Source organism: Montipora capricornis, chromosome 10 (genome assembly GCF_036669925.1).
Source record: "Montipora capricornis isolate CH-2021 chromosome 10, ASM3666992v2, whole genome shotgun sequence".
NCBI lineage: Eukaryota > Metazoa > Cnidaria > Anthozoa > Scleractinia > Acroporidae > Montipora > Montipora capricornis.
The window spans coordinates 8,001,782-8,024,662 of NC_090892.1; the positions used below are offsets into that span (position 1 = coordinate 8,001,782).

The 22,881-nt window shown below is 39.8% G+C and overlaps 1 protein-coding gene across 1 annotated transcript in view; it reads right to left on the bottom strand.

Moving 5' to 3' along the window:
• The window catches only part of LOC138022347 (lipoxygenase homology domain-containing protein 1-like), a 56,755-nt gene extending 33,923 nt beyond the window's left edge, over positions 1–22,832 (bottom strand). The window contains exons 1-23 of the mRNA XM_068869460.1: positions 22,358–22,832; positions 20,635–20,912; positions 20,090–20,129; positions 19,181–19,242; positions 18,050–18,232; positions 17,005–17,179; positions 15,372–15,486; positions 14,878–14,958; positions 14,689–14,737; positions 14,107–14,242; positions 13,069–13,213; positions 12,156–12,261; positions 10,905–11,046; positions 8,930–9,192; positions 8,481–8,616; positions 7,825–7,985; positions 6,384–6,470; positions 5,125–5,257; positions 3,922–4,076; positions 3,206–3,363; positions 2,125–2,198; positions 880–1,073; positions 96–288 (exon numbers count right to left, since the gene is read on the bottom strand). Coding sequence (XP_068725561.1) covers positions 96–288; positions 880–1,073; positions 2,125–2,198; positions 3,206–3,363; positions 3,922–4,076; positions 5,125–5,257; positions 6,384–6,470; positions 7,825–7,985; positions 8,481–8,616; positions 8,930–9,192; positions 10,905–11,046; positions 12,156–12,261; positions 13,069–13,213; positions 14,107–14,242; positions 14,689–14,737; positions 14,878–14,958; positions 15,372–15,486; positions 17,005–17,179; positions 18,050–18,232; positions 19,181–19,242; positions 20,090–20,129; positions 20,635–20,912; positions 22,358–22,481 — 3,190 coding nt within the window. The 5' untranslated portion in view covers positions 22,482–22,832. The remainder of the gene's footprint in view (positions 1–95; positions 289–879; positions 1,074–2,124; positions 2,199–3,205; positions 3,364–3,921; positions 4,077–5,124; positions 5,258–6,383; positions 6,471–7,824; positions 7,986–8,480; positions 8,617–8,929; positions 9,193–10,904; positions 11,047–12,155; positions 12,262–13,068; positions 13,214–14,106; positions 14,243–14,688; positions 14,738–14,877; positions 14,959–15,371; positions 15,487–17,004; positions 17,180–18,049; positions 18,233–19,180; positions 19,243–20,089; positions 20,130–20,634; positions 20,913–22,357) is intronic.
• Between the last annotated feature and the right edge of the window lie 49 nt (positions 22,833–22,881).

Sequence of the window (22,881 nt, forward strand, 5' to 3'; positions counted from 1 at the left end):
TTAAGACGACCACAAGGCAAAGCGACACAAAACAAAAACAATCACGAAATTAATTTCGACACTCAATTGTCTAGATACAAGAAACCGACAATTACTTGGATTGGTGTGAATTTGCTGTCCAGGGAACAATTCCCGCTCAATCTTCCCATCGTCCTCGTCGTCAGCGAGCCAGCGATGGCATGGAAACACCACGTGATCACCACGGGATGGAATATCCACGGTGACGCTATCAAGGAACCACCCAGCACTAGCACCTTTGTTGTCATGCGATATGCGCAGCATCTCGACCTAGAAGATAAGACAAAACACGTGACATTATGACCAGTTTTTGATTGTTACAAACCAAAAGTTTGTTACTAAAAAAGAGTTTGAGGAGGCTCAAGAAAATCCAGTTTTAAATTATTTCACGTTTGTCAATCCAATTTATTGTCTAAAACTATGTCGAGGAAGAAAGATCAAAAGAGGAAAGCATTCATCTACTGTCTTGAAGCAACTCACCTTTAGGAAGTTTAGGGTTAAGAATTGCAAAAAACAGTTGTCTCAGTTAAAATTCGCTTATAGACACTTGCCCCGCTTTGACTCACTAAAGATGTGCGAGTCTTCAGGGGAAATACGCAGATGACAGCAAATCAAATCAACGCAACAAACTAAACTTTAACGTGGTTCCGTTTTTTACGCCGTTTCTTTCCGTTCAAACTTTTTTTGTTATCTTCGATCGAATACACTGTGAAGTGAAGAGAACGGTTTCTAAACTTGTTGCCCTCGAAAAGCCCTCCATCATGCGCATCCTTCAGACACATTTGAGCGAGTTACGCATGCGCGCTTAAATATCCCGACCAAGGACATTAGCACGTCACCCTCATGAGGTAGGAGACTAACCTTGCCAATATCCACGGCCTCAAGCACAAACTGGTCAGTCCTCCCTCGCTCGAACTTGTTTTTTGTGTTTTCAGCTGTTCGAAGCTGCAGTTTCCCAGTGTCACCTTGTTCGCCATAGATTTGGACAAAAACGTTGGCGTCTGTGCCTGCCCCACGAATATCACCCGTCTTTACAGACACCTGGTACGATGTCGCTGAAAACAAAACCGAAGTTCACCGAAAGTCGTGAAATGTTCGTGACTTCCTTAGATTACAGAAAAACATCACTAAAGCCTAGCCAGGCGGCTCCAGTTAGCCTTTCCTTTGATAGATTTTCCGGTCAAAGTCCACTGACTAAACCTGTCTTCATTTAATAATCAATTTGCGCGTTTATCAAGGAATGAGTGGTATGTGTGCTATGTTCGCTTTCTCATCTCACCAAATACCCACAGTTCTTTGCTAAAATATGATTTTTAAGGTGAGTGTATTTCTGAGACAGACTTTTGTTAGTGACTTCTCGGGTTCTCTATATTAGGACTACACATCCAGATGATTAATTTTAAAATGAGGTTAAATGCCGTGTCGGCAAGATTAATCTGAACCCAATGCGGCGTGCGGCCTTTTTGCGCCAACTGGACGAGCCTTTATTTTGGGAAGCGCCCCGGAATCCAGCAGGGCATGCTTGTGTGTGGCTGTGCAACCTTTGCTCATCATCTTTCCGGGCTATTTTTCCGAATTGTTGAGGATACATTGAGCCCTACCCTTCCCGTCCTGAGGCTACTTGGTCGTGGAGGTAAGTATCTGGTCAGGTAAGTGTTTTTTTATAACTAGACCGTGTTTCAATGTGACGGTGCCGGTTAGCGGCTGCTTCGGGGTGGTTCCCTTGCCAGGGATGCCACCCTGCGTTGCCTGGATCACAATAGACGCCTTCCCGCTAACTTTTAAGGCACCAGTTCCCAAGGTCATCATTGGCGATGAGTTTAACAAGGAAGTTCCTAAATCAAAACAGCCCGGAGCCAACGATCCCCTCACTTAACTAACCCCCACCCTGATCAGGGGTTAAAAGGAATAAATCAGACTCCCCCCCCCCCCCTCCTGCCGCCGCACCCCTCCCTCCCCCCTTCCTTCCCCAACAAGAAGCGCGCAGTCATGTGCAGGAAATTAGGAGTCGATTCAAAAAAATTGAAGCCGAATTATTGATTATTAACGTTATACTTGAGTAATTGCTGTGATGAAAAGACAATTTAAATTTGGACAAAAACGTACTGTTCAGCAAACTTGTTCCGCCAAGAGGAAGTTCTCTTACAATTAACCCATCGTCTTCATCTTTTGCGAGCCACCTACAAAAACACAAAAATCAAACTAACGACAGCACTTAATCAGCCAATTTCATTACAATAACGATCACCGGTGGCTTCCAGGGCAAATATATGTGGGTTATTGCATGACCAAGCGTGAGAAGAAACAAGCTTGGTCAAAAAGGGATTTATTATGTGGGATAAAACACCAAACAAACGATCTCTTATCTTGCGGGACCCAGCGAGAAATCCCGAGCTGGCAGTATAGCTCCACCTTGCCCACTCGGGTAGCCAATCACAGAACGGGATTTGGTTTCTCTTGCCCGCTCACGGGGCTAGTCATGTAATAAGACCGCTTAATCTGATTTTGTTTTTCCTTCGGGAGACAGAGAGTATCAATGTTTGCCCTAAAAAACTCGAGGACATGTCACAAAGCAATGAAAACATCGACGTCCCACCAACGTGGCCCGGGTTCGCTTCCCATACTTGGTGTCAAATGTGGGTTAAGTTTGCTGGTTTTCTTCTCTGCTCAGAGAGGTTTTTCTCCGGTTTTCCTCTCGCCTAAAAAAACCAACCTACGATTTGATATGAGTTGAGTTGAATTGCTTTGACTTCTTACAGTGCCCACAGTTAGTGCCACAGAACTAAATCTACACTCGACACTTAATTAAGTTCGTTATTATTATCAGTGACCCAGTTACTGTGACAGAGTGTTGTAGACTCAATCCTCCCAAATAGTACACTTTCTTGAAAGTACCGAAACCGGTTTGGCCAATCAAAAAGGACGGAGACAATCCAGTAAACCAATCAAAACTCGAAGTAATTAAACGCAGCTGACCCAAATTGCGGGAAAATGTGCACGCGCGAGCCACGATTGGCTTTGGTTTCACTTCCGATTGGCTGAAAAAATGGCGCGAGAACTTTGAACCAATCACTGAGTGAAGTAATGCAATACCAATGCAATTCGCCAATTACTTTCGACACTCAATTGAAAACCGCTCTGTGCACATCGAAAAGGAGATAATGCTGTTAGACGTAGCATCCCAAACCTGTTACATGGAAACACGTATTCCTTGGTGCCGTCCTCTGGGTCCTTAATTACAACTTTATCCAGGAACCATCCCGCTCCCGGTCCCGAAGAATCATGACCCACGCGAACTTTCTCGAGAGCTTTCAGCGACACTGCCTCGATGAAGAATTCATCCACCTAAGCAGATACAAAAGTCAAAAAACGGTAATATGATAGGAGGAGGACATCATTGAGACAACCGTACAGCTGTAGACATCAGTGGACTAACCCGTCTCTTTGCCTTTTATTACATCACTAAAATACTCAGGTGCAGAGAAACTATGTTGCACGAATTCTTCTCCACTTCGAAATTAATTAGATTGCGGTTGATCTTATTAAGCGCGGAACATTGGCATTGATCGGCTTTTTACAGCTACACGATCTTCTTTATCGTTTGGCGAATTTTTCGACGGTTTGAAAGGTAGCAGCCACATATGGCCTAGTACGCACAGGAAAACTTAAAAAATCCGCTCCTCGCTGGTCAACTCTCCTATTAGTCCCAAATACGTATAATCCCAAAGGGTTTGAATTGGCACAACATTGAGTTAGCCCATTGGGTCTGTTGTTTACTTTCCCTTTTCCGACGGTGATGGGGACTACTAGGTCAATTTGGGTAAATCTTATTCTTGGGTGATCATGAGGAGGACGATGACTTCAAACACCCGCTTAGAAGTTCCGACTGGGTTTTCGTCTAACCTGCTTTCTTTCAAACTTGTTCTTGTTGCTCTTGGATTCCTCCAGAGGCCGATCACCAGTGTCTCCCAACTCTCCAAAAATGTTAAGAAAAATGTTGGCATCTGTTGCTGCGCCCCGCTTGTCACCGGTGTGAACAAACACATGATAAACAAAAACTAGAAAAAAGAAAAAGTGTCATCTTGAACGATCATTTGATAAAATCACCTGTAACATACGTGTTGACGCGTCACAAAATTCACTGATTCCCTGAAATGGAAGGCATCGTCAGAGCGCGTGTGTACACTCGAATCAATCAGCCAACTCTGTGCAACGCATCTTCTAGTATGATTAATCGATAATACTTTAGTTTGGGATTTCGTTCTTCAATATTCATGTGATCGAGCCGAAGAAACGAAGCCTCGAATAAACAGCCAGAAACTGAAGACAGTCTTCAAAATTTTTTTTTGGTACTTCGTTCATTGGTATTATGACGTGAGCAGTGAGTCCATGGTGTCGTGAAAATGTTTGGCATATTAAGTCCTGACATTGACCTTTGATTTAGAACTTCAATTGACATTTGGAACACGTGATTTTATTTGTGCATAGGAGAAGATTCCTCGTCTTTTTTTGAGGCAAGAAATGTAAGCGAGTTAAAGAAATATAAAATAAATCAAAGAATATAATCAGGTCATATTGCGTATTATTTCTGCGAAACATGGGTTTCCACTGTGGCCAACGAGCACTCCGATAGAATTCAAAAGGCACCCATCGCAATAATTCAATCAGAAGAGGTAAAAGAAGACAGTCACTGTCAATAGGGAGCTTAAGCACGCCCGTTTTTGACACGCGGACGGCAACCGCAAGTGAATATTTCGCTCGCCAGGATAGCGGTCTCTCCCAGATTTTTAAACTTAGGGCCTCTAATGCTGCAAAGATACTTAGCGATATAAATGTGGTTTTGTGAAGACAAGTGAAAAGGGAGAACAACTCACTTCCGGTTGCCGTCCGCCTCGCACTTGCTTAAGCTCCCTAATGTGATGGGGAAGCACTTCAAATATTCCCAAGGCTATAAAAACCACCAAACCAAGTCTTAATGGAAACAATGGATCATTTGCACTGCAGCATTGCATTGCAATGTATTGCATTTGCATTGCAGCCATTGTAATAGATTATACACAAACAAAGCCACAAAAGCCACAACAATAAACAAATAAAGAGTTATACCTGGGAGAGGTTCCTTTCCCTGGACGATTGCTGGAAGTTCCCGGATAATCTGGTGATCATCCTCGCTCTTGGACAGCCAGCGGTTACACTTGAAAGAGCATTTGATGGTTGAACGGGCATTTTCCATTTGGACCTACAGGGGATATCAACGGGAAAATCCGAAGCGCATTTTTAGTGCAAAATAAGTAAAATAAGTAAGTTTTCTGAAACTAAGACCTACTTCAAAAGGGAGCGATTTTTAATTGCGCACTGAGGGTAAATTCGCGATTGTGTTATTTGCATTGCTACCTGTGACGACTGGCTCATGCAGTTTGCGCTACATTGTCAGCCAGTCATAAAGGCCGGGACACACAAGGCGATAAGTCGCTGCGACAAGTCGCGGGGACAAGTCGCGGGGACAAGTCGCCGCAACAATTCGCCTCGTATGACACGATTAATTTTCTGAAAATCAGTGTCGCTGAGGGAGAATTTTGTCGCTGCGATCAGTTGCACGAGATTCATGCGACTGATCCCAGCGACAAAATTTGCGAAAGCAGTGTTGCCGCAGCATGTGCTCACTTCCGGCAACATGTCGCTACGACAAAATATAAATGAACTAATGCGAGAGCGTCATATGGTCCCCCATATTGAAATAGAAAACTACAATCCTAGACAAAACTGTTGAGAAGGTTAGCACTTTTGAAGTCTTCATTGCTTCTCTCCCCTCCCCCCTCCTTCAATGTTGTGCAAAACTGAATGGTTTCAGTGTAAAATTGTTGACTTACCTTCCAACATTGAATAGGGGGGAGGGGGGCTATGTAAGAGAAAGTGAAACTATTTCTTTTGAGCTTTAACAGAAGCAGGTTGAAATACAGCTCTGGTGTGGTTCATTTACATAACCTTCCCAACTACTTTTGTCTATGATTGTAGTTCTCATTTCCCCTCATACGAGATCACTGCGTACGCACCGAACAGGTGTCGTGTCGCAGCGACTTGTTTTGCAAGTAGTTCACACGAAGCTACTTGTCGCAGAGACCTGTCGCTGCGACTTGTGGCCTAGTGTGTCCTGGAGTTGAACGGAAACAAACCCAATTGACAATATTGTGACCTCATCCACCGCGCTTGGCAACAGCGCTCTTTTTCCCGCGTTTGGCAGCAGCGGTCATTTTCCCACGCTTGGCGACGCGTGGCATCAGCTGCAAGTATTTGCTTTGCTTCGTTAATTGCCTGCACATTTTTTGTGTGATTTGCAAAATTTAGAATACAATGGCCTTACTTACCTTCTCCAAATGCCAGTCAGAAAATGGCTTCGAGTTGTCGTGTCGAATTCTTAACTTGTATGGCTTGCCAACACGGGTGAGTTCAACCTTTAACATTAATGTAACATGATACAGCTATAAATCCATGAAAAGTGGTGTACTGACTGAGTGTCGGAGTTAGGAAAGAGGAACGTTTTGCGAATAGGCAAATCCTTCGGCAAAACGGAATGTTTTTGCGAGGTAACTTCCGCCTTTTCCTCAGGATTCCTATAATTCACTTTTTTCGTTTCGTTAAAAATCGCGGCAAAAAACCTTGTAAAGATTGGCACGACCTCTTGCATCGTCTACTTCCTTGCAATTTTGCCCCGAGTATCTCAATCACAGACATCACAGCCTGTGCAGGGTAATGAAACACTCTGAAGGGGATGTGCTTTTTAAGGATAAATTTACCGCTTTCGTGCTGAGAAATACATGCACCAAAAAGTGACGACAAAAGGCACATTTTGATTATGTCGTGATTTACACATTTTCTTTAGTTATTTAAAAACCCTTCTTTAAGCGCCTGAGGAGGGTTTCATAAGGCAGCAAAGGAAAAAGGGCTGAGAAATGGCAGTACAGTAGAATGTCGAATTTCAGTATGCAGATAAATCTGACCAAATCCTTCGTTTCAGGGCCTTATTCAAAACTTACATTACATGACCAAAGATTAATCGAAAGCAAGAAAGGATGACAAAAGAGAACACATTCCATGCCCCATGATAGTTTTTTTTCCAATCTATTTTAAAGGGAAAGTATCAAGATAGTGCGCAATAGACCATTTTCGAATTTTCACGGCTGGACTGGATCTATCATGCAATGGAGGCTAATGCGGGCAAATCTTTTCAAATGCAAATTAATTTGCCCGCATTAGCCTCCATTTCATGCTAGATCCAGTCCAACCGTTAGAATACGAAACTGGCCTATTGTTCTAACCGTAATGAATGTCACCGTTTATAAGCCAATCGGAAGCGATGTTATAATTCGTGCGGAAAAGTTAAACGTACGCGTGAAAATTACGCTCAGCCTTTAGTTCATTAGCGATTGTTGAATAATCGAGAAATTCTTACACGAACGTGTAAATTTCTCGCACGAATCATAACGTCGCTTCCAATTGGCTCATAAATGATGACACTCGTTACGGATGAAACATGCGCAATACCCTGATACTCTCCCTTTACACTCTGCGCCAAGCTGGTAAAGTTATTTTGGTCTCGTGCCTATGATGGCACAACTAATGATCCCTGGTGAAAATCTTCAAACGATCTTCAAGGATCTTCAAAGATCTTCATAAAGACCTTTAAGGATCCTAATAACCATGTTAGAAAAGATCTCAAAATTCCTTGCCAGGATCCCCAAAATCCTTGCCAAGATCCTTAAAGATCCTCAAGGATCTTGACAAAAGCCAACAAATCAAGCAAATCACCTTAAATTTATCCAGTTGTCCTTGTTCAAAGTTATCCGTGGCGTTACCTATCGGGACTTCATCAGTTTTGCCTTTGTCGCCATAAAGCGTCATAAAGACATTAGCATCAGTGCCTGCACCTCGAACGTCGCTTGTCCAGACCCAAACATTCCACACGGATTCTAAAGAAAAGCGACGAGACAAAAGGTTACGCGACAAATACGACAGATCTCGCTGCAAGGGGATCATGTTCTTGCAAACTGCTCACTGAATAAAAGAGTATTAGTGGATAGATTGACTCGCTTTAGTTAGATAGCACCTTTTTCCTGGGTGGCAATCATGATTTAACCGATAGATACCGTTGTCGACCCCTCGAACGGAATGTTCAAAAGACGGATATTGGTGGATTCAGTGTGTGGATTCTTCACTCTTGTATTCTACATTAGATCTTAACCAGACTAACGTCAAACAAACGATTTTTCTCGAGAACGGGTGATGTCTTCGGGTTGAAAGAGGTAAATTTCCCGGGGTCAAGTTCTGTGCTTTATTGCTTCCATCAGTGAAGGATTAAAAACAATATCGAAAGAAGAGCCTCAAAAAGGCAAATTAAGTCGCGCATTAACACGGTATGTCTGCAGAGCACTTAGTAACGAAATACAGTTTATGTTGGAATTTACTTGGTCGTCTCTTGAGTCTCATGTCTTCAGATTCATATAAATCCCTTTCAATCAGCTGATCTCCTTCATCATCTGCGAGCCACTTCTGGCATAAAAACACCTGCTGGTGTCCACTGCTGGGACAGTCTACGACAACCTGGGGAGAGACCCAAAGAATAATCTTTAACAGTATCATTAACGTAGTTAACATTTATTATTTGCGCAAAATTTTCCAAACCAAATCCCCTTTCAAAATTTCATGTTCCGTTTAATGGTAGTGAGTGTCGAACCATCTTACGCTTCTTTTGGACAACCTTTCTCGAAACAGCTGCATATATTTGAAGTGAGAGTTACAGACGAAGGAGTGAAGTGATCTTCGCACTTAACCAGACAATTTGAGCAATTGAAAAACGTATCAATTTTTCAAATTTCAATGGGTTTTTCGAAGATAAATTTATCAAATTTTGTACCTTTTCACAATACCATCCTGCCCCGAGTCCGCTGTTATCGTGGCCAATTGTCAAGTGATGCAAGGGACTTAACATTTCTGTTGTTTCTGCGCTGAAAATGTCTGTCCTTCCTCTTTCAAAATTATCCTTTTTATCATTTTGTAACCAGAGCTTTCCACTGTTATTTTCCCCATCTTCTCCCCCGTGAAGAATGACATAGACTTTTGCATTGGTGGAAGCGTTTCTCATATCTCCAGTGGTGACGTGCAGATGGTAGGGAATTCCTGAAGATGAAAACAAGGCTGTTGAATTATACGATTTTCTTTGTAGAGAATGGGAGGAAAGTTTGAAAAAACCGACCTTGAGGGAAGAGGAACGCTCTGTTATTCCGATTTTGAATCTCAAACAATGCAATGATCGAGGATATACTAATTATTTGTATAATAATCAAGATGCGCGTTCTAACTGGTTTCTTGTACGAGTAAAATAATGGAAATTTCGCGCGTCTTCTGAATTACTAGAGCTTTAGCAACGACGACGCGAACGGCAACGAAAACGTCATCTAAAAACATAAATTCGCGTTATTGCAATCACTTCGAGACTATTCCAAGCTTTTTAATATGACAAAGGTGTAGCAGTCCCTCAGGAGGCGCTTAATTTAGGGGAGAAAATGAAAACTTATCAATCTAAGTGCTGACGTTGTCCATAAGACCTCAAATTTGGCAATTTCACGTTGTTGCTTTGAAGACACGGACACGTGCAGAGCGTGCAAAGCTATGGCTTTCACTCTCTAATTTGTGACGTTCTCGTTGCTGTCGCCATTGTCTTTGCTTAAGCTCCATACTATTTTCAACATCCCGCGCGGTTTATTTATCAGCCTATAAACCATAGAAACTTGTGGTCTATTGCTTAAGGGAGCCATGAAATGGATCTGGGGATTTCAAACGATTTTCTCAGCGAAGGATCATTGCATTTACGAGAGCAAGTTGAGAGGCGTTGCAAGAATCAGTCATGCAGGCTTGAGTGAGACGCAACCTATGATCATGTGATTTTTCCGCATGCTAGTGTGCCACTGAGATATCAAGCCACCTCAAAGCTGGTCATTTGCGAGCTCGATTTTTATATCCAGAAGGGGAAGGTCAGAGTATGATGGAAAGTATATGAAAGTCTTGAACTGGAACTGTGAATTTACAACGATCATGAATGATCATCGAAGTTGTGAGAGCAATTTAACCTCCGTCCTCTTGGAATCTGGATTAAAATTATTTAATATGCTCTTTTGCAACTGCTTAAGTAAATGCTCCCATTAATGCAATGATCTTTTTCTTAAAACATCGCCGCAAATAATACAATCAAAATATGAAGTCCTGAGTGAACTTGAAACAAAAATTGTACGTAAATATCCCTGTAGGAAATTAATAAGATGAAGGTCAGCACGACAGACAGACCTGCTTTGTTTTAATGCATGCCATTCTGACTTCTACCTATGTTAGTTTTACTGTACCACGCTTTGTCAAAGGCCAACTGCTTGTCACTACATGTAGTTCAGGTGTATTAGGCCATATTTCTGATTAGACGCCATTTATCATGATCAGAATCACGTGATTTTAACTGGTACACCACCGTGTCGGCCATGATCAAACCCTCTTCTCCTTACATTTTCAATGACACCAAACTATGCAACACCGTTTTCATATTCAGTACTGATAACGTGATTTGTTCTCTACCCGCTTCAACATCAATTGCCTTTTGCTAAGGCTGCTGCATTAATAAATGGCTATTCCTCTACCTGGGCCCTGAACACATTGAATTCTGCGTAAAAATACATGTACTTAACAGCGGGGACAGCTGTACGTAGTGCCAACTATCACTAGTTATGATCAGAATCATGTGATTTCAACTGAATGCCCCAAGCACAGATTCTAAAATTTGTTTTTCTTGCCACAGAACTACTGTAACACTAAGTAAGTAATCAGCAGCTGGTAGTCTTGGCCACCTTTATCAACAATCATTTGATCATCTGCGCCATCTCCTCTGCTTAGTTCACGCGAAATCTTGCCATCATCTTCACTTGTGGAAAACCACCGTCGACACGGAAAATCAACAGATTCTCCATTCTTGGGATCCTCAACTGTCACCTTAAGAGGAAAGAAACAGGCAAATTAAGTAATGGTCCGGCTAAGAAGCAGGCAGCCCAGCGGCAAAAGTACTTAGAAGCTGCTGCTCCAATCGAGGCATCTGATTGGCTAATATCGGAAAATGTCGAAAAAAGATGAGAAAAAAATGAAAAAAAAGCCTTTTTTGGATTTCTTCTTCCCCATGCCCTTGATCTCTGTCTCTCGGCCAAATTTGGGCATTGTTCTATGCGCCATTCGCCAATCGGCAAATGGCGCATAGAATCTTGACGATATTTACAAACATAGTTTTTGAAGGCATAATGATTTGTTCTACGAAACAGAATCTAATTTTTTAGACGGCAAGTCGATTACATTTTTCATTGAAATTCAAATTTCGCGCTTTTAGCTGCTTACACCAATGGGAACAGCCGAACTTAATTTGATTAAAAATGTTGGCACATTTTAACTAACCGACGCTATTGCCGCGGGCTATTGTTTTTCTGCCTGCTTCTTAGCCGGACCATTACTTAATGGAAACACAAAATAGTGGTTTTGCAATTAAATTATTGAACCAGAAAGAGAGTAAGTACTTCGGCCAATCACAGCAAACACAGGCAGTCAAATGAGCCAATCCGAATAAAGCTGGCGCTATGTGCAGAAAGCACAGGCAAGCAAGCCACAAACTGCTTTTCATGGATATTTTATTTCAGATTAGCTTAGTATTACAGTATGGCGACCATGCAGCAATACAAAACCATTGGAAAACACCTAGTCCTTTTTTAAAATGTATAGAAACTGCATGTACATGTAACCAACAAACCATACTGTAGTATCGACTGGTCTACCAGATACATAGAGGATATTACATGGCCGCGCGGAGATACAAAATTTCTCTTCAAGTATCGAAAAATATTTCACTTGTGAGCCATGTAGTATTCTATTTATTAATAATATACATGTACACACGAAATACTAAATCATCAGCCTGGAAAGGTGATTACCACAAACAGTTAAATTTTTATGGCTATCGCTTTCCTATAGTGATACGCCTGAGCACATGTGTACGGTATTCGCCAGTGTGCAGTTTGTGTCTGAGTGTGCACACTTAGTTTTGAAGTGGAAGAACATACCTTGTTCAGAAACCAGCCTGGCCCAAGACCACTATTATCATGTCCAATCCTTATCCTCGTCAGTCGCCCAAGATATGTTCCACAAATAACTTTGAAAGAATCTTTTCTGAGAAAAAAGAAAACCTCCTTACATGCAATATAATATTGCCACGACAAAAAGATGAAGATATATGGTGTAGGTGATAGGAATATTTGCAAATCTGAATGATCACATTAATCAAGGTTATATAGCTAGAGACAATAATTAATATTATCATATGACCCGTACGGCCCCACGCGCGCTTTCATTGCAAAACTATTGAGACTCGGTCATGGCGCACGCCATGACCTCGGGCCAAATATTTTCCCGTCCGGCCCTCCCACTCAGTCAATAAGTACATATGCTCTTCCATTTGGGGAGACTCGTCAATGTGGGGCACCTGAGGAGTCTATGTCAATGGGTTTAACTACCTCTACATCTGTACACTGTACATCCCCTCAAAAACTGTCCCCTTTAATCCATTGACCTGTAGGAGTGAGACTTCATAGGTTTTACTCTGTCTGATGCCAATGGATTAAAATCAACTCAAATCATATTCACCTCTGAACTTGCCCCACTGACAAGTAAAATTGTCTGGCGTTAGACAGTAAAATCTATTACAAATGTAAGTCTCACTCCTCCTTGGGACTTGGGTATGGCATGGGTTAAAGGACACATAGTTTTTGAGTGGACAAAGATGAACAAAGATGTTACACCCCCAAACCAGCCCCCAAAAGTCGAAAAGTAAAATGATTATGATCATGGTGACAGCCTTAAGTATGAGAATGGATACTGGACAACATACATGTAAGTTGAAGGCTCTGACTAGTGCAACCATGTTTCACTACCATGCTGATACCGTACACATACATAAACGTATTTGGAGGTCCTTACTTTCCACGTTCAAAGTTGTTTCTAGCATTATCCAGCTTTTTTTCTCCTGAATCACCTTCTTCCCCAAATACGGTAACAACAACATTGGCATCAGTTCCAGCCCCTCTTGTATCTCCAGTGTATGTGTGAACCAAATACTGGTAACCTACATGTATAGCAAGAGGAGAATATTTAGTAACCATTCAAACTCACATGTAGCTCTCTGTACATTGGTTGATGTGAGACTGTGCATAAACACATTGAAGGGAGTAGTAATGCAGTATTTTCATGCATTTTTTGGCTTTCTTCCCCCTCTCCCAAGGGATGATTAGCAAAGTTTTGTGAAGGGGCTGCAGAGAAAACTACATTAACATATTTTTTTCCAAGGGGCATCGAATCCTGCAATCTGATTGGTTAGAACTTTTTCCTATCTCTGCCAATGGGCATGGTGACCTTCAGAGAATTTTTGTCCTTAACCTTAAATTTTCATTTTGTTTTCACCAAATCAGTTTACATACATAAGTTAGTTTCAAAACAGACTCCTTTCAGTTTTAGACAAGAGGCTTGGAAACAGACTTCAAATAAAAATATTTCTCATAAGTAAGTCGCTTACATTGTACTACAATTCACTATCAAGAGTGACGTGAGACAACAATAATTATTACAAATTAAAGTGATTTCAGAAAGAAAGAGACAGAGTTCTAAGAAAAAAATAAAAAAGTCATTTATCAGCCAAGAGTTGTTTCGTATAACGAAACACTGTGATCCTGGTATTGAAAAAGCATTTTCAAGACCCCAGCCCCCTTGGTTTGGTAAACGGATCTCACAGCCAGTAAATAACATAATTATTATATACATGTATGTACCATAAGTAACATGTACTGTATACAATGATTTGATCTCAAATAATTTTGTATCAACTGAAGATAGATTTTGAGATATTAAAAAAAGTATAATCATTTTGGTTCACCAACATACATGTATACATGTAGCTGCTGTGACCTCACTTGAAAATGCTCCCAATATGCCTTTTTAAGGAATGAAAATGAATTTAATCACCTTCAAAGGCTGCAGATGAATCAGTTGTTGCTGTCAGCTGCCTGATAATCTGCCCATCCCCTTCATCTTTGGCAAGCCATTGATTACATGGGAAGTAAAACTTGCGGTCTTCTCTTTCCCGACAATACACTATTATCTGAAAATATAATACACTGTACAATGGGATCGGGACCTTACTGAATCTAATATCGTGACACTGTATCTCATACTCAGATTGCACTCTAGGACCAACAAAAAGTCTTTAAGTTATGTGAAGCTTGAATAAGCTGTGAAAGGCATTGGTCTTTTCAGTTTGTGAGGTCACAAACACCGTACTTTACTCTGTTTTTTGGTGGGGCTAAAAAGTACAGGTCACATTTCACAGGTCACTGTTTACCTATTATACTAAAGCTTCTGTAACACTAACTGGACTAACTACTATACTATGTGCAGTAACCGATAGTACATGTAGTCACCATCCTTAAATTATTACTATAAACACAAACCAAGAGTGTGCTATTCATATTCAGGGTTACTTTGAAATAAATCTGACTACCCTTAACAGGAGAGGAACCTATGACCTTACAGATTCAGATACAGTACCTTGTCTAAAAACCAGCCAGCAGAGAAACCAAAATTATCATGCTCCACACTGCAAATTATAAAAAGAGAGAAGATCAATATAATCAGCCATTTGTTATTCTCTGCAAAACCAGTTTAAAGTGGTTTGATTTCATAATGATGTCCAATCTTAAAATCAAACAACCAAAATGACAGTAAGTTGCTTCATACATTAATTTTTTCAGCGGTCCTTTGTCTGTTGTCTTGATCTTGAAAACATCCTTCTTATTTCGTTCGAATGCATCATCTGTTCTGTGAAGCCCAAGAAAAGTTCATAATAACAAATTAAAGCAAGCATTCTTTTCCATAACAATCATTTGATCAGTGTGTACGGCATTGCTCTTCTAAAGTGTGTGCATTGGTACAGTAACTATGAATGGTCAATAATTGTACAAATGAATTGAAAATACTTCAATTAAGATTCACTATACTACTGCAGCCACCAAACTTGCAATTCTCCTCAACTGATGCAAGTTTAATATGATATATCTTGATACATAATTTTTAATAACTGGTGGCTGGTTTCTTAATATTCTGACTCGTGTCTATTGTCATTGAACCTGCCTCATTTTTACACAAAAATAATTCAGAGCTTCCTAGAACATGTAATTGTCTGAGTGATACCGTACCTACAGTATCTGTCAAATAGTTCAGTAAAAACATACTTGCTGATAAGTTGTGTTTTAGGGGTTTGTCCTCTTTTCCCAAACAGAGTAACAAACACATGAGCATCTGTTCCTGCTCCTGCCTTGTCTCCAGTGTAAACTTCTATCACATAAACTGTGAACAAAATAATATACTGTAGATTATAAATAGTGAACAGAGTGAATGCACCTGGTAGTTGCCAATTTTGTCTGCACAAAATGAACAAGTGTCAGTCACTCTGCAATCAAGCGCAATGGGTTTGTTGAAATAAATATTTAAAGTATATGAGTAAATTCATAGAAAGGACTAACATTACCAGTTTGTTTCTTAGCGGATACAAATTAAACGTACACTGTACAGAGATGCTAACTACACAAAAAAGTGCTCAAAGTATGGATAAAACACTTTCCAATTGAAAGTACAGTAAGTGGAATCATGCTGGGAAATTTTCCTGTGATAAATTTTTCAAAGGAGCTGCTAGTAACTGAATAGGGATTCAATGTGTCCATGAGGAGCCACATCCCAGCTCTAATGGGGGAGGTCAAGACAAGCAGGACTGTAAGCAGGCTGCCTTTGTTTTTTGCTTGTTTTGGTTTGCAGGTTGGTGTCTAAGGGTCAGTGCAATAGTTTTCTCTCTAGGGGTGAGGGTTCAAGGTCACCCTATTTAATGGCCCTTCTATCTCCATACAAGCACTAGCGAAGGATGGTCTCTGTGAACATAAGTTCTCAATGGGTTGTTAAATGGCAATGCCAAGTTTGAAAACAGAAAAAGGTTCTTTTATGCAGCATTTCTACATCTACATGTTCCAGCACTCGGCAAAGTCCCTTTTTGACTTGTGGTATTTTCTGCTTAGGTGGCCTTATACACCTGACCATAAGCCTTTTAAGAGACATCACTGCCAAGCCAGCCACTTCTGCTGGAGAGAACAGGACAGCCACAACCACGGCGACTACATCCCCTACTCTTATCGAATAGTGTGAGACTGGGTTCTTTAACGTCCCACTGGGAACTTATGAATTATAGTTCTGAGGGTGTTTGTGAGATTGAGGGCTACGGTTTACACATATGTAGTCCTTAATATCTGAGAAGACTTCACAGCCAGTGCATGTATTATCAAACAATAATTTATTATCATAATGAAACACTGCAGCCCATTTTGGGGTGTATTGTCGTGACTCAGCAACCAACTTAACATTAAAGTCAAAGTTGATCAATCAGGTCAAGAAATGGAGTACTCGATCATAATGCAATGCAAATTACAATGAACAATTTTCATTTTACATTATGAAGCCATGTTCATCAAAAGATATTGCATGCTCACTAAGCCACCAAATTTTGCACAGAGATGAAAAGGCAGAACTAATTAACCAATAAGGCTCTTTTTAACATCACAGCTGTTTAAAAAGACTGACAAACAACGTACAAAGTATTCTACATGTACTAGTACATGTAGGTGAACATGAACCTTAAAAGATCAATTTCTCTTCACTGTCAAAACATCACTGTCATCAATAACAGTCCTTTCCAGGTTTGCCCTTAACAAGATGATCTTACAGTACTGTACTTGACATCAAGAACCGGACAGTATGTTGCATGGACTGAAACATTGTCCATCACTCTAAAGCTGTCCTCTTTTTCCAACTTATACTCACCAACTTTTTCTGCCTTCTTATGAACTAGCGGTTTTAAGGAACGACGTACTTGACAATCACTTTCATACAGTGACAGCCACTGGTAACATGGAAACATCCAGGTCTGAGGCTTACGGGGATTGGTCACTTGGATCTCATCAAGAAACCAACCTTGCTTGCGCTCTCGGCCATCGTGCTGCAAAAAAAGAATAAAATTGCTGTTTGAAAGAGGTTTCTATTCTAACACAAGAATGAGTAAATTAACACCCTGAAATATTAACTTTTATACTTTTTGCTTTCAACTCTTAATCCCATCAAACTGACAAAAATTAATGTGACAAGTCTTGTGAATTTCCAGCTCTAGTTACAGCCGTCATTAAAAAACCCCATTTGAATTTTCACAAACTCTCTATCAACATCTCTGAAAATAATAATATTGTTTATTGCATAAATTTTTATTTTGCAAAAAATCTCCACTCACAATAAATCTACCCTATTTGGGCCTCAATACTACGCCTTTTAATAGATTATCCTGCCGTTATTTACAAGTCAGAACATATTCATTAGCCACAAACTAATTATAATTATATTATAATGACCATTAATTTTTTTGTGGAGCTACTGTACAATCATGTACATGTAATGTTCATTTTCACCTTTTTGCTTACAATAGCTATTGAGCTCCTAAGCCAAGCAACAAGTCTTTAATTTAATTCCTTTGATTCTTTGTTTACCAAATGGCTATTAATAATATTGGAGACTACGTAAATGAAACTTGATGGATTTTTTCATGCAAGAACATTACCTGAAAAAAAGTCTAACAAATACAGGATTTACTTCCCTAAAACTGTCTTTGTTGTGTTGTGGCCACATGATGGTAAACTGTTGAATGATGAAGTGTCAGCTGATAGTTGCTTGGGGGAGTGAATGTTCATTTTTACTGTTTTTTAATGTAAGAAGTAACTTAGTCTCTTAGGAGACCTAACCCCACCTTACAATTTTTACCACCATTTCCATACCACAGGCATGTATAATTTATGTAACAGCCTGTTCACAAGAGTCTTACTTGAATAATAAGCTGAATGAGTTCTCCAACATCAGGTCCTTTGACATCAAAGTTCTCAGTACTTCCTGAATGGAACTGAAAGGGTGGCAAGGTGGCAATATATGCTGATGGCACAGCAGAGTCCATTTGGTGAGTCAGTTGCCGAGTAAATTTGCCAGTTGTCCCACGAAATTCAGCAAAAACCTTTGATGCAAATGCAGAAAAAACATTTTAAGGGCTTTCTGTAATTGTGTTTTCAGAGATAAATAATATTGGCAGTTTAAACAAACTTAAGGTGCTGTTAGAATTATTTTAGAATTAGTCTATATGCCAAATTACATGTAGTATTAAATTGGCTTTGAAAAACAAAATGATTATACAATAATAATAATAATAATAATAATAATAATGACGTTTTACTTGAAAAAAAGTAATTTTTTTTTGGCAGGAAGCTTGTATAGCGACCACGTTGCCCCAGTCATTTATGGTACAATTTTCGTTGGACTCTCTTGGACAGTTGGACAGTTACATGTACATGTACTTTGCCCACTTTATGTACATAGTAAATGTGTTTTAAATAGACCAACACTCAAGGTGTTTATATTTAACAACTAAGGTCATAACACTACCTTAAGTTTACAAGTTGACATCTGCAAGTGGTTAGCCATTTACATGTAAAGTGGTCTTAGTAAGGAACGTACAATGTACATGTATAGTGACATTTACCGTCCTGTAATACTGCTTGCTTCATCTCACACTTCTTCCACTTTGGAATGTTACAGAACGCAAACACTACTGTTCGAAAAAAGGGATGCTAATTGCTAATCTGGCCATCTTGGCTACATGTATGTCATAAAGCTCTCTAACCATTGCAGGTTAACCTTACACTGTATGAGGGGGCGGGGCCCATATGTAAAATGTTGCACCTTCTCGGGAAGTTCACACTTTCCAAGAGATTCCAACGAAAATTGTTATCTAGAAAACAGCTTCATCGAGATTTTACATTTAATTTATTTATGTACATGTACATGTACTCTAACGCTAGTCATCTTTAAGAAAATTCAGTGAAACGCTGAGGTGGCAACAAGATGTGTTTAATGTGCCGTATGTGATATTAAAAATGACTGAATATTATTATAATCTGCACAATACCTTTGCATCTGTTCCACCATTTTTCTTGGCCCCTGTTTTCACAGTGACTTTGTACGTAATACCTGCATTTTTTGAAAACAATAAACATTCTGATGTACAAATGCAATCAACAAGGAGGCACCAGAGGTCATTTCCTGTCAATATACAGTTCTGTTAATTTTGAGCAGGCAACATGATTCCTTGTGCTTGCTGTGAGGGTGGAGGGTAGGGGGTGTGAAAGAAAAAAATCATTTAAAGCCTTATGGCAAGGAAAGTGAGCATTTCTTCTAGAACATACATTGTATTTTAGTAGCTTTTCCTTCAGTGCTTCCCAGTCCTTGCCCCTTCCCATCTTCAATCTGCATGACAGGTACATGTAGCAATTTTGCCTATGTTAAATTACACGCAGACTGCGTGTAATTTCAGGCGCGTGTAATAATTCGTGTAAAATTTTACACGCGCGTAATGCACACATATTTTGCGCGTAAAGCCGCCATCTTGCACACATTTTACGCGCGTGTAGATGCTGCTATTCCTACAGGTGGCCAGTACTGTATCTGTCTTGTTGGGCTTAATCTGCTGCATCTTCAGGAGTTTCCCGAATTCAACAGCCAGAAAGCTACACACATGTAGCACCTGCTGCCAATATTGTGGAACATTCTGGATATCTTAAACAACCCAACCTAATTCTCTAAACATGCAGTGTTTTTTTTTAAACAAAACGTATAAATAAATTTAATTGTTCAGATAGCCAATTAACACCTGTGAAAAAAAAGTAAATAAATGTAAAACATTGATCATGTCACATTCAAGATGTATAAAGTACTCTGTGTTTTGTTCACTGGTCTTTTTCAGTTACTCTTCAGAAATAATTGAATAAATTATATTAAGTCAATGAAAAAATAAATTATAATGATTCATAGGCCCTACCTTTCTTTTTCAATTTTTTGCTTGCATCTCTTCTTCCCTGCTAAAAGAATGTTAAAATATCTTTTGTACCATCATCAAAAATAATGATTTACATGTATTGATCATGAAGACCATAATAATTACTGTATTATAATAACCTTTAACGTTCTAAATCTTGTTTTCCCACACTACCCAGACTAACTTTGCTAATAAGCCTTGTTATGCATGATTATAACATAATCCTCAAAAATTCACCACCAAGCCTCGCTTGCACAAAATTGTTTACATAATCTGGACATGCAATACTGTTTGCACATGGGTTTTCTTTACAAGTTTGATTTTTGAATTTGAGGCGTGGACCTAGGGAAATCAGCTAGTCAGACGTCATCACACATAAGGGCTATTTGCGAGTAAATACAATGTAAATGTGTTACGTGAAGTGAAATGTCATACTTAATAAATACAAGTTGTAGCGATTGATAAGCCGATTGAATGTTGACCAGTTTTAATTAAGGTTTTAAAGTACTGAGTTCGTGCTCTGCCAAGTGGCAAAGGTACACGATTACCTTTAAAGGTCCTGACTCTCTTAGTGATGCACTTTTGCCAAACTTTCTTGAGAAGTAAGGATTCAAGTGAGGGTCACTCAAAGAATTGTAGACTGCTGGCGACAAATCCTTGCCACGTAACGTTGTACTGCCTCCTATTGTGGCTCTAGGGGCAAAAGGCGCCTTTTGACTTGTTCGGCTTTCAAATGGTGTATGGTTAAGACTAACATGGAATTTTCTTGCTCTTTTAGGTTCAGGAGAATTTGGATACCTCCAACGAGGTTGGTTGCTTGGTGGCGCTGTTGACAAACATTTTGAAACTTTAGGGTACTCCATGGTATCAACCTATCCTGACATAACACTGTTTATCAATGCTGTATGTAACAACTCTTTATGATCTCGTCAGTGCCAGTTCACTGCACTGTTATCACATACATGTAATGCAAGGCTGCTGCCTAACAGATGCCTGGTCGCCTGGGGTGCCTTATTTGTGAGCATGGGTGACCAAATTTTGGAACAAGTAGCCCGGAAGGGCACCTAACTTATCACAACGTGATTCATCCCCACCTTTTATTAATTAATTCTGGGCTCTTACTTAGGCAGTAGCCTTGTAATGGGACCACATTTTCCAGACTGATATTTTGGATTGGTTTCACTGACGACAAAAAGTGTTAATATCTGATCAAAATGTTAATATTAGTCTAATCACAATATTTAGCAATTATTGGATGAGGCTGAACTTGTAGGATATGAAGAATTCTGCAGGTCGAAATTCTACGAAAGCCGTATTCAATAATTGCTTTATTATTCATTCAAAATATTTTCTTCGCTCAACTTCTAAACCTACTCGCAGCCATTTTTCTGCTCAACAAAAATAAATAATACTTTGCAGCTGGCTGCACTTTTGACGTCATTTTGACGTCATCGGTTCAATAATCCGCAGCGGGCTGCACTTTTGATTCAATATGACGAAGTTTCTTTCCAAATTTGGTGAACAGCAGCTGGTTATGGTGAATTATGCGTGTGGTTTTAACCAATCAGAAACAGGGAAATATTTTGAATGAATAATAATGTTTTTTATTTTGCTTATGATCCTTGAGTATTTTCCTTAGGTGAAAGTAGGTGACAGGCTGCATGTTTTTGAAAAACTCTTCTGTGACAATATCTACTTGATCGACTCAAACAACAACTTTAGCATTGGGGGGGGGGGGGGAACACATAATGAAATAGAACCAAAATATTCATTCATACATGTACATAAAGAAAGCTCTTGGACTGAGAAATGACTGTTACACTCACAAGGTCAAATAAATTAAAGTCATTAGTTGCGGTCCCAAATCGTCAATCAAGAGTTCTTAATCTTTTAATATAATTAACAGGTGAAATTACGCCCATTTAGTCAACAAAATGATCATTAATTGAAAAACTAACTAAATTGAAGTGCTTTGGCTGGGCTAACAGCATTTATAATCGCATATGTTTCGCGATGCATAATACATGTACAGTTACATATAAGTTCTCATGGGGACAAACACTCTCAGACTTCAGAAAACTTTAGGCGAATTTCTTTCATGGATTCTGCAACTCAGGTATAATCCCCGAACGAGATAAATATTGTAACAATACTGAACATTCCAATAAGCTATTGAATCACCAGACAGCACTTGACAATTCGGCTCCAGGTTAAGGTTTTGTTTACTTTTTATATTTGACGTATTAACGATCTCCCAATTATAACACTCACCCGATACTGGTCTTGGCCGAGGTACTGCTGTCCGTGTATTTCTCGTTGGCTCTGGCCTAGCGAAGCTTCCATTCAATAAATGAGCATCTTGTAACACACTTCTAACAGCCTCTGAACTTTGCATTTGTAAGCCCTTTCTCCAGTCAACAAGAAGATTAAGTCGCGCAGTCCTGACCCGAAACCAAATTTAGCCAAATTACTGTAAAGTCAACACACTAAAGATATATATCGCTTACAAAGTTACAGCGACTTAGAGGTGGGTGTCGATAGTAAAAGAGGCTGAAAATCATAGCTCCGTGTGATGTTTTTTTAGTCCGCAACAGTCACGCGATCTTCTACCGAAGAGGTACTTGCGAAAGGTCATTGTGGATTTTCCAAGGTATGAATCAGAATATCAAAGAAACAGAAGACAGTCATTGTCTCTGCTCTTTGAACAAAAATGCAAATTTTGACGATAAATGTGACAACAACCGCGTTGTTGTTAGGTTTCCAAAGCGTTACGAATGTGACCTGGCCTGCTAAGA